The 12,621-nt window shown below is 35.0% G+C and overlaps 1 protein-coding gene across 2 annotated transcripts in view; it reads right to left on the bottom strand.

The window, feature by feature from the left end:
- Positions 1-11,715, bottom strand: part of LOC136042218 (galactose-1-phosphate uridylyltransferase-like) — a 37,838-nt gene extending 26,123 nt beyond the window's left edge. For both annotated transcript variants that reach the window (XM_065727153.1, XM_065727154.1), the window contains exon 1: positions 11,568-11,715. In XM_065727153.1, coding sequence (XP_065583225.1) covers positions 11,568-11,586 — 19 coding nt within the window. In that variant the 5' untranslated portion in view covers positions 11,587-11,715. The remainder of the gene's footprint in view (positions 1-11,567) is intronic.
- Positions 11,716-12,621: the final 906 nt, after the last annotated feature.

Here is a 12,621-nt window from a genome sequence, read left to right as displayed (position 1 = left end):
AAATCCAACAGGGGCCCTAGCATTCAATTCCCATTGAGCCTTGGTATCCGATTCCACCAGGACCCTAGCATCCAATTTCATCAGGGGTCCTAGCACCCAATTCGATCAGGAGGACCCCTAATAACCAATTTTACCGACAAGACGTATTTCAAGACGTTTCGAGATTTCTTTAATACTTAGCTAGTAGGGGAATGTTTGCTTATGTTAAGGTTGAAACAATCCGGCCTGATATGCTAGACTAGGATAAAATATACGCAAAAACAAGCGTAAATTAAAGAAAGATGAATTTATTAAAGGCAAATTTAAGCCATATTAAAGGCAATTTCTGAAAGTTCTTAATGGAAATGCCTCTTTGCATTGACTGGATCTTAGATTTCAGTCCCCCAACCACTGGAAAATTGTTTTAACACCTCCCGCCTTAAATTTAAGCTGTAGACCATTTTAGTCACAAGCAATTCAGGTTGCCAAGTCACACTGTGGATGGCAAACGACACCCTCCGCCACCCTTCAACGTGATGGCCTCCACGGCAATTCACGTCACCATGACAATATGTGGCTGCCTCCAGTGACAACCCTGTGATACCCATTGTTCCTACAACATTTTGCTGATATTTTCTCAATAAAATTATGCTTAACGTCTATTGATTCGTATTTTGTAAAAGCCACCCCTCAATGCGATACCCTCCATGGAAATTCACGCCAAGATGTCAATATGTGAACGGTTCGTGGCATCCCTATGATACATATTCATATTTGTAAGACATTTTCCAAATATTTTTTGTTAAAAATCATGCATTAAATCCATTGGTTCTTGTTTTTTGAAAGCCAACCTTCCATAATATACCGAGTCATTTCACCCCATCGTGTCACACTATGACTGACCCTATGGCACACCATCATCATTCCTAACACATTTTTTCAATTTTTTTTAATAACGTGAAATCAAATTCCTTTCCCCCATTTCTGAGCCTTGGTTACAGCGGTTCTACTGCCGATTCTACTAGTTTCAATCCCGGTTCAACCGATTCCAAATATGGCCCCTCCCCCATCTTCCGTCCATAATTCATCTAATTTCAAAATTTTGATCCCGCCAATTCCACTCCAACTTCCGTCAAATTATTTTATGCAAGAGCCACCGTTGTAATCTATGGCTGGTCATTGACAATAGCCAGTTTATTCTACGTTTTGGATCTGTATGATTTTTAAATTGGGAGGAAAACACTCATGCAGATTTTTGTTCACGGAAATTGTTCCATGTTGATTTTTCTCTTCGTGAAACTTTTACATCGATCTTTCTAATCGTTAAACTTGTTTTGTTCGTGAACTTGTTGCATGTTAATTTTTTTTTGTGAAACTTGTACCTTGATTTCGCTCCTCGTGAAATTGATTTTATCAATGGAATTTGTTGCGTGATGATATTTGTTCGTGGAACTTGTTGCGTACTGCATTTCGTTCGTGAAACTTGTTACATGTTGATTTTTCTCTCCGTGAAACTTGTACATTGATTTTTCTCCTCGTGAAATTGAATTTGTTCATGAAACTTGTTAAATCTTAATTTTGTTCATGGAACTTGAGCGTGCTGATTTCGTTTTTGTTCGTGAAACTTGTTGCATGTAGATTTTTCACTTCGTGAAACTTATACATTGATTTTCTCCTCGTGAAATGCACTTTGTTCATGGTACTTCTTGTGTTCTGATTTTTGTTTGTGGATCTTGATGCGAACCCCTTTTGTTTATGAAACTTATTTCATGTTGATTCTTTCTCTTGCATTGATTCTTTCTGTTACATGTTGAATTCACGAATAAAATCAGTACGCAATATGTTCTATGAATTCAGCAATCAACAAGTTCCGTGAACAAAATCAGTTTTACGAGGAGTAAAATCAATGTACAAATTTCACGAAGAGAAAAATCAACATGAAACATGTTTCACATACAAAAATCAGCACTCAACAAGTTTACGAACAAAAATATGCACGCAAGAAGTTCCAAGAGCCAAATCACTTTCAAAAGGAGAAAAATCAATGTACAAGTTTCACGATGAGAAAAATAAACATGCAACAAGTTCCATTAACAAAATCAGTTTCGCGTGGAGAAAAATCAATTTAAAGGTTTCACGAAGAGAAAAATTAACATGTAACAAGTTTCACGAACAAAATGCAGCGCGCAACTAGTTCCACAAACAAAAATCAACACGCAATAAATTCCATAGATAAAATCAGTTTTGCAAGGGGAAAAACCAATGTACATGTTTCATGAAGAAAAAAATCAAAATGTAACAAGTTCCACGAACAAAAATTACCACAAATTAAATTCCATGAATAATCAGTTTCACGAGGAAAAAAATCGATGTACAAGTTTCATGAAGGGAAAATAAAACTGCAACAAGCTTCACGAACTTAAATCAGGATAGGACAAATTCCAAGAACAAAAATCAGCACGCAATAACTTCCATGAACAAAATCAGTTACACGAGGAGGAAAATCAGTGTACAAGTTTCAAAAAGAAAAAAGAAGAATCACGACGAGAAGCATCAACGTGCAAGAAGTTTTACGAACAAAAACAACACGCAACAAATTCCCCGAACAAAAATCAATACGCAACAAGTTCCATGAATAAAATCTGTTTTATTAGGAGAAAAATCAATGCACAAATTTTACGAAGAGAAAAGTCAACGTGCAACGAGTTTAAAGAACAAAAATCAGCAAGCAAAAAGTTTCACAAACAAAAATCAGCATGCAACGAGAACCACGGACAAAATCAATCTTAGAGGAGAAAAATCAATGTATAAGTTTCACAAAGAGAAAAAGCAATGTGTAACAAGTTTCACAAAAATTAAGCACGCTACAATTTCAAAGTTTCATAGACAAAATCAATTTCAAAATCAATGAACAGGTTTCACGAGGAAAAAATCAACATACAACAAGTTTCACGAGCTAAAATCAGGATGGGACTGATTCCAAGAACAAAATTCAGCAGGACACAAGTTCCATGAACAAAAATCAGTTTCACGAGAAGAAAAAACAATGTTTCATGAAGAAAATCAGCAAGCAACAAGTTCCAAGGACAAAAATCAATTTACAAGTTTCAAAAAGAGAAAAGAAGAATCAAGAAGAGAAGAATCAACGTGCAAAAACTTTCACGAACAAATTATAGCACGCGAAAAATTTCCCGAACAAAAAACAGGCTGCAAAAAGTTCCATGAATAAAATCGGTTTCACTAGGAGAAAAATAAATAAGTAAATTTTAACGAAGAGGAAAATCGACGTACACCAACTTTTAAGAACTAAAATCCGCAAGCAACAAGTTCCACAAACAAAAATCAGCATGCAACAAGAACCATGAACAAAATCAGTTTCACGAGGAGAAAAACCAATGTACACAATTAACGAAGAGAAAAATAAACATTTAACAAGTTTCACGATTAAACAAGCACGCAACAAGCTCCAGGAACACAAATCAGCACACAAAAAGTTCCATGGATAAAATCAGTTTCGAAAGGAGTAAAATCAACATACAAATTTCATCATAAGAAGAATTAGCATATAACAAGTTCTAAGAAGAAAAATCACCACGCATTAAGTTCCATGAATAATCATTTTCACGAGATGAAAAATCAACGTACAACTTTCACGAAGAAAAGATTAACATTCAGTGAGTTTCACGAACAAAAATCAGCACGCAACAAGAACCATGAATAAAATCAGTTTCACGAGGAGAAAATCAATGTACAAGTTTCACGAAGAGAGAAATCAACATGTAACAAGTTTAAAGAAAAAAAGCCAGCAACAAGTTCTACTAACAAAAATCAGCATACAACAAGTTCCGTAGATAAAATCAGTTTCAAAAGGAGAGAAATCAATGCACAAGTTTCACGAAGACGAAAATCAACATGTAACAAGTTCTATGAGAAAAAAAAATCAGCACGCAGCAAGTGCCACGAATGATCAGTCGCAAGATGAAATGTTTCAATGTCTAATCATTTTAACGAGGAGAAAAATCAATATGCAATAAGTCTCATGAGATAAAATCAGGAAGTGACAAATTCCACGAACAAAAATCAGCAGACAACAAGATCTATGGACCAAATCGGTTTCATGAGGAGAAAAATCAACGTGCAAGTTTCACAAATAGAAAAAATCAACATGCAGCAAGTTTCACGAACACTAACGAGCAGGCAACAAAATCTAAGGACTAAAATAAGCAAGCAACAAGTTCCATGAACAAAATCAGCTTTTCAAAAAGTAAAAACGGTGTAAAAGTTTTGGGAGGAAAAAAATCAACAAGCAACAATTTTCACGAACGAAAATCAGCAAGCAACAATTTTCATGAACAAAGTCAATTCCACGTGGAGAAAAATAATTATACAAGTTTCACAAAGAGAAAAATCAACATGCAACAAGTCTCATGAACATATATCAGCACGGATTAAGTTCCTCAAACAAAAATCAGCACGCAAAAGTTGCACGAACAAAATCAGTTTCACGAGGAGAAAAAATCAACACGTAAAATGTTCCACAAACCAAAATCAGGACTCGTCAAGTTCCATGAACAAAATCAGTTTTACGAGGAGTAAGATCAATGTAAAAGTTTGATACAGACAAAGAATCAACAGGCAACCAGTCTCACAAACAAAAATAGGAACGCAAGAAGCTTCAGGAACAAACATCAGCACGCAACAATTTACATAAACAAAATAAGTTTTGCAAGGAGAAGAAACAATGTTAGAATTTTAAGAAAAGAAAAATCAACAAGCAACAAGTTTCAGGAACAAAAATTCAGCACACAACAACTTCCCCGAACCAAAATCAGCAAGCAACAAGTTTCATTAGCAAAATAGTTTCACAAGAAGAGAAAACAATGTAGAAGTTCTAAAATTGAAAAATGAACAAGCAACAAGTTTCAGGAATAAAAACCAGAACGCAACAAGTTCCCCGAACAAAAAAAAGCGTGCAACAAGTTCCATGAACAAAATCAGTTTCACGAGAAGAAAAATTAATGTAAAAATTTCACAAAGCGAAAAATCAACACAGAACAAGTTTCATAAACAAAAAAGTCAACACACATCAAGGTAAACAAACAGAAATCAGTGCACAACAAATTTCATGAACAAAATCAACTTCACAAGGAGAAATATCCATATACAAGTTTCACAAAAAGAAAAAACAACAAGAAATAAGTTCCCCAAATAAGTTCCAACAAGTGTCGTGAACAAAATAGGTTTCACTAGGAGTAAAATCAATGTGCAACTTTCACAAAGAGATAAATCAAAATGTAACAAGTTTCACGAACAAAGATCAGCATGCAACAAGTTCCAAAAACAAAACAGAAACACGCAACAAGTCCCATGAGAAAAATCATTTTTGCGAAAAAAAACGAGCTAAAAGTCTTACAAAGAGAAAAATCAACATGCAACAAGTTTCACGAACAAAATTCGACACGCAACAAGTTCCACGAACAAAACTCAGCACTCAACAAATTCCATTAACAAAAATCAGCACTCAACAGTTTCCAAGAACAAAAATCAGCACTCAACAAGTTCCACCAACAAAAACCAGCACGCAAGAAGCTCCATGAACCAAATCACTTTCACGGGGAAAAATCAATATACAAGTTTCAGGAAGGGGAAATAAACAATAAAGATAAAAATTAGTTCCGCGAACACAAATCCGCATGCGAAAAGTTCCAAATTTTCAATCGAAAAGTTCCAACCAAATCACTTTTACGAGGAAAAAATCAATATACAAGTTTCACGAAGAGAAAAATTAATTCCAGCACGCAACAATTTCCAAGAACAAAACCAGTTTCACGAAGAGAAGAAAATCGATTTACAAGTTTCTCGAAGGGAAAAACAACATGCAATAAGTTTCAGGAGCAAAATTCAGCACGCAACAAGTTCCACGAAAAAAAATCAGCACGCAAAAAGCTCCATGAACTAAATCCCTTTTAGATGGAAAAAATCAATGTTCAAATTTCATGAAGAGAAAAATAAACATGCAACAAGTTCCTTGAACATAATCAGTTCACGAGGAGAAAAATCAATGTACAAGTTTAACGTAGCGAAAAATCAACATGTAACAAGCTTTACGAACAAAAGTCAGCACTCAATAGTGTCAACGAACAAAAATCAGCACTCAACAAGTTCAACAAACATTTGTGAGTACGCAAGAAGTTACATGAACTACATCACTTTTACAAGGAGAAAAATCAATTTACAAGTTTCAGGAAGAGAAAAATACACATGCAGCAAGTTCCGCGAACATAATCGGTTCCATGAGGAGAAAAATAAATATACAAGTTTCACGAAGAGAAAAATGTTGCTTGTAACAAATTTCACAGACAAAATCAGCACGCAACAAGTTCCACGGACGAACATCAGAAAGCAACAAGTTCCATGGACAAAGTCACTTTCACGAGGAGAACAATCAAGGTACAAGTTTCACAAAAACAATCAACACGCAGCAAGTACAATAAACGAAAATCCGCGCGCAACAAGTTCCATTAACAATATCAATTTCACGAGGAGAAAAACCAATATACGAGTTTCACAAAGAGAAAAATCAACTTGTTCAAGAACAACAATCAGCAAGCAATAAATTCCACGACAAAAATCGAATTCACGAGGAGAAAAAATCAATGTAAAAGTTTTAGGAAGATAAAACCAACATACAATAAGTTGTTTCAAGAACAAAAATCAGCAGTTAACAAGTTCTACGAACAAAAAATAGCCCGCAATAAGTTTCATGAAAAAAAAATCATTTTCACAAGGATTAAAATAAATTTAGAAGTTTTGCAAAAAGAACAATCAAAGTCCTTAAATTTTCACGAACAAAAAACAGTACGCAATAAGTTCTCCGAACGAAAATCATCACGCAACAAGTCTCAATGTATAAATTTCACGAAGAGAAAAATTAACGTGCAACGAGTTTTAAGAAAAAATCAGACACAACAAGTTCCATGAATAATCGATTTCACGAGGAGAAATATTAATGTACAATTTTTACGAAGAGAAAAATCAACAAGTTTCACGAACTGAAATCAGGAGGCGACTAGTTCCACAAACAAAAATAAGCAAATAACAAGTTCTATAAACAAAATAAGTTTCACGAGGAGTAAAATAAATGTACAAATTTCACAAAGACAAAAAATCAAAAAGCAACAAGTTCCATGGACAAAAATCAGCACGCAACAAGCTGAATAAATAAAATCAGTTTCACGAGGAGAAAAAACAATGTACAAGTTTTAAGAAGAGAAAAATCAGCAAACAACAAGTTTCAGGAACAAAAATCAGCACGCAATAAGCTCCCCGAACAAAAATCAGCATGCAACATGTTCCAAGAATTAAATCAGTTTCACGGGGAGAAAAATCAATGTACAAGTTTCACAAAGAGAAAAGTCAATATGGAACAAGTGTCAAGAACAAAAAACAAATCAACACGCAGCAAGGTCAACAAACAAAATCAACACAAAACAAGTTCCATGAACAAAATTAATTTTACGAGGAGAAATATCAATATACAAGTTTTCAGAAAAAGGAAAATCTACATGCAACAAGTTTCACGAACAAAAAACGGCACGGAATAAATTCCATAAACAAAAATCAGCATGCAACAAGTGTAATGGCCAAAATTAGTTTCATGAGGAGAAAAATCATTGTACGAGTTTCACAAAGAGAAAAATCAACATGCAACAAGTTTCACGAACAAGAATCACCATTCAACAAGCTCCAAGAGCAAAACAAGAAATCTACAAGTTCCATGAAGAAAATAAATTTTACGAGGAGACTAATCAATCTAAAAGTTTCACAAAGAGAAAAACCAACACGCAAAAAGTTTCACGAACAAAAATCAAAACGCCACGGACAAAATTCAGCATCAAACAAGTTGAATCAATGAGTTTCAATGGGAAAAATAAACATGCAGTAACTAGCTCTATGAAAAAAATCAGTTTGGCAAGGAGAAATAAAATCAATGTACAAATTTCACGAAGAGAAAATCAACAAGCAAATAGTTTCACGAACAAAAATCAGCACGCAATAAGTTGCACGAACAAAAATTATGTATATAATTTATAATTTATATAAATATATTACTCCTCACGAGGAGTAAAATCAATGTAAAAGTTTCACGAAGAGAAAAATCAACATCTAACAGGTTGCATGAAAAAAATCAGCACTCGTAAGTTTCTACGAACAAAAATCAGAACTCAACAGGTTTCACATACAAAAATCAGCACGCAAGTAGTTCCATGAATCAAATTTCATCAATGTACAAAAATCAATGTATTCATCAAAAATCAATGTACAAGTCTCACAAAGAGAAAAACAAACATGAAACAAGTTTCAGGAACAAAAAATTAGCACAGAGAAAGTTTGACTAACATAATGAACATGGTGAAATGATATGGTATATTCCAGAGGGTTGGCTCACAAAAAAACGAAATATTGGATTTATTGCATGATTTTTAACAAGAAAATATTCAGAAAATGTCTTTGGAATGATACGCATGATACGGATGTCACAAGCCAGCCAAGTATCGGCGTGGAGGCGTGAATTTCGATGGAGGGCATTGCATTGAGGGATGGCTTATATAAAACACGAATCAATGGACTTTAAGCATAATACTGTTAAGAAAATATCTGAAAAAATGTAGGAATGATAATTAGTATCATAGGGTTGTCACGGGAAGCAGCCACATATTGTCACGGTGACGTGAATTGCCGTGTAGGGCATCAAGTTGAGGGATGGCCAAGGGTACCGTGTGCCATCCATAGTGTGACACGGTGTCGTAAATTGCTTTGACTAACATGTTCTAGAGCTTACAGTTAAGGTGGGTTTTAAAAACTTTCAGCGGAGGGAGGACTGAAATCTAATATCCAATCAAAGAAATTAGGCATTTTGATTAGGGTCTCTGAGAAATAACTACTAATATGATTTAAATTTATCTCAAATAACAATCCTCCTCTTCCTTTTTTTGCTAGGATAGGCCCGAGTTTTTTTCTAGGATAGGCTAGCCACAAATTGTCATGGCGGCGTGTGAATGTGAATAGCCATGGCTCAGAGAAACGTAGTATTTCCATTATACCATCCCAGATATAACTCTTAATTTGGTTTAAATTTATCTCTAATAATAATCCTCTCCTCATTAATTGGTTGCTAGGGGGGCCCCTATTGGAATTGCATGTTAGAGGGTCTGGCTGGAATTCTTTGATAGGGTCCGATAGGGATCTAATAACAATCCTCCTCTCCCTGAGTTTTTTCGCTAGGGTAGGCTAGCCACAAATTGTCATCGTGGCGTGTGAATATGAATAACCATGGCTCAGAGAAACGTAGTATTTCCATTATACCGTCCCAGAAATAACTCTTAATTTGGTTTAAATTTATCTAATAATAATCCTCTCCTCATTAATTGGTTGCTAGGGGACCCCCGGTTGGAATTGGATGTTAGGGGTTCCGCTGTAAGTGCTTTCTAGTGGTGGGTCAGCGACATATTATCACGGTGGCGTAAAAATGCATAGTCCTGGCTCAAAGAAACGTAGCATTTTCATTACAACCTCTCAGAAATAACTCTTGATGTGTTTAAATTTATCTCTAATCACAATCCTCCCCTTCTGGAATTGCTTGGTAGGATGAGCTAGTAACATTTTATCGCTGTAGCATGAATATGCTAGCGGCATATTGAACTAAGTCCCTCCTAACTGAACTAAGTCCGGACGTATTTGCAGGTATACTAGTCGCAAAATATTGTTTTTATTATGAAATAACAGTTAAACCTTAATCGTTCAGTAGTGAAATTTCATTATTTTGTCTGAAAACGAGTGGCGAATAAAGCAAAATGGGTTACCCTAAACAGAAATCAAATTGTTTTTTTTTTATATATACGTTACGACCTCGTTTAGAAACCTATACTTAAATACATTCAGGTAATTGGTCAAAGGGGGTTAAAAAGAGAAGAGGATATTGGTGAAGGATTGAGGTTATTCTCACCCCTTCATGCTTAAGCTAAAGACGAGTTGAATGATTAAGTGAAAGCATTTTTAACCAAGAAAATATAGCCAAAATAGTACTTGCAAATGGTTTGCTAAACGATTGCCTTTTGAAATACATAAATCGAAAATTTACTGTATATAGAAATATAAATAAATCGATCAGATATGATAAATCGACCATACTTGGGACACGGAGGATCAAGGAGCGACTCGTCCAAATAGTAACCGAAACTCTAAACGACGGAATTTTGATAACAGTAAAAAATAAAAAAAAAATCATTTTTATTCTGATTCTAACCATATAATGATTCCACACATATATGTGTTCAATAGTGTTTGTCTTATTTTCTTCTGTTTTTTCATAGGGGTAATAGTATTGCACCTATGTTCCTAGAAGATCGGGATTTATGTTCCTTTGGGACCCATGTTCCTGGTATTGCACCTATGTTCCTAGAAGATCAGGAGAGGACTCAAACAAACAGAAACCAATATTTCTAGTGTCACTTTTAACTGACCAAAAAGAATGGAGGTCAACTGGCCCCCCTTCAGTGCTTTTTTCCCAAAATCATCTGATTAAAGATTTTAGATAGCCATTTTATTCAGAATAGTTGGAAGGTCGAATAACTGTGCTTCTGGGGATGATTTAACTTTCAAAAGTTTCTTGGGAAAGGGGCGTAAGTTATAAAATTTGTCCATTATTTATATATTCGGATAAATACCAAAATTTTCGAGACGATGATTTTCCAGGGACAGTTGTCGTGGGAGGAAATCCCGACGGAGAAAATTCTTTTGTTGGGGGATTTTTCTTGGAGGGTGATTTCCCAGTATTATTTTAAAAATTAACAGATATGAAATATAAAAACAAAATTTTTCGAATAAAAATTGTTACGTATACGAGGAGTACCTCACTCTCCTCCTCACTCTTTACGCCAAAGTCTCAGTTTTTGGTCCAATCGTGTAAGAACGAATCTTAAAACACAAGGCTCGTTTGATTAAAAAAAGCTTTCTTGGAGCACTAAAAACATTAGGACTAAGGTCGAAGGATGGAGGAGGAGGAAGCATAGCAAGATTTACGATTTATAATTTTCTATCTGTAATATCAGCTTAGCAGAAGACTTAAAGATGTAGTTTCAGTGAATCATCGTTTGAAACACGACAGTATTTGCACTATTGTCATTATTTGCGCCATTGTCATGTCTAAAGACCATAATTGGCGCTGTGGCCGTGCGAAAATTTTATTTTATCGACAAGTGTGATTATAATTTGGCCTGGGCAAAAGGCAAAACTGTAATGAATCTGATATTTTCAATTACTTAAAATTGTAAGGAAAAACCGTAGGCAGTTGAGAATCCTAGTTACAGTTCAATTTCCCAATTTGTAGCACAGACACGAAGTCAAAACCACCAGAAAGTACAAACGATTTGGCTGTCTTATAGACACTTATCGTGATTCCAGCATGGAATGAGTGATTCCCGCGTGAACCACAATAGAGAAACAGTTACAAAACCCATTAATAGATTTCAAGACAAATGTTAGTGATTCAAAACATTTTTTGATTTATCTTAAAAACATTGGCATACCTGTTGCATTGAATTCCATAGCAAGAAAACATTAACTAAGTATTATCTACATAATGAACATTTTTGTTGGCGCAACACCAAAAGCTGACTTTACCGGTTTATCTATAAGGAGAGAAACCACAGCTTGCCATAGTTGCCAGGTTTTCGGCGGAAAGCATTACCCAAACCGGCGCAATCCCTAGCCCGAAAACAGCGGAGGCTATTATAGCACAGAATCTTTGGCAAAACTATGAAATTTATTAATTCAAATATTTAGATGGGTAAAACGAAGATGAAATACAATCAGCATATCAGATAATCTACACGTAAGGTTTAAATCAAAATTAGAGCCCGGCAAAATGACCTAATTATGCATGCTGGGACACTGAAACAAGAATTAGAATCTATATAGACTTTTCGAGGGGCAGGTTAAAGACACAAGATGATCTTGGTCAGTATTTTCAGTAAGACAGTTGAGAGAATTAACTGTCCTTGGTCTGTTATATTGCATATTCCCTGCATCATATTCCCTGTGTCAGAACAGTGAGCCACCTTAGTGAACTCTCAAATGCCGCAACTGAAATCCATTATGTTGCAATGGCAGTCTGAAGCAACGAAGAAAAAAAGATAAGAAACAAAGAACCACGGGTAATTACAATTAGTTATTAGAATGAATGAATATATATTTTACCCATTAATAACACAAAGGCATGGCGATGAAGCATAAAAAAGAAAAAAAAAAGAAAGAAAGACCCATTCAAGAATAGGAACAATTGTATAGAAAATATAACACGAATAAACTAGACTTTTCAAAAAACTTAACCACTCCAAGGCTGGCAAAGCTCTTTTGACGACAATTCTACAAATAAATTATCCAGCTGTACGATCGGGTCAAGAACTTTGTTCAGTACGGTGTTTAGGGACCATATCGGAGTACTCAGAAGAAGCTTCGCATACCAAAAAAAGGCTTTCTAATCTGCTTCTTATCACTTTCATTCAAAATAGCTGTGAGCGGAGCTAAATACAAAACATTAGGAAGAACAGAAATATTGTTCTGCGAAGTCACAAATCTTCT

This window comes from Artemia franciscana, unplaced genomic scaffold, assembly GCF_032884065.1.
Source record: "Artemia franciscana unplaced genomic scaffold, ASM3288406v1 PGA_scaffold_75, whole genome shotgun sequence".
Classification (NCBI taxonomy): Eukaryota; Metazoa; Arthropoda; class Branchiopoda; order Anostraca; family Artemiidae; genus Artemia; species Artemia franciscana.
This window is presented reverse-complemented; position numbering and strand designations above follow the sequence as displayed.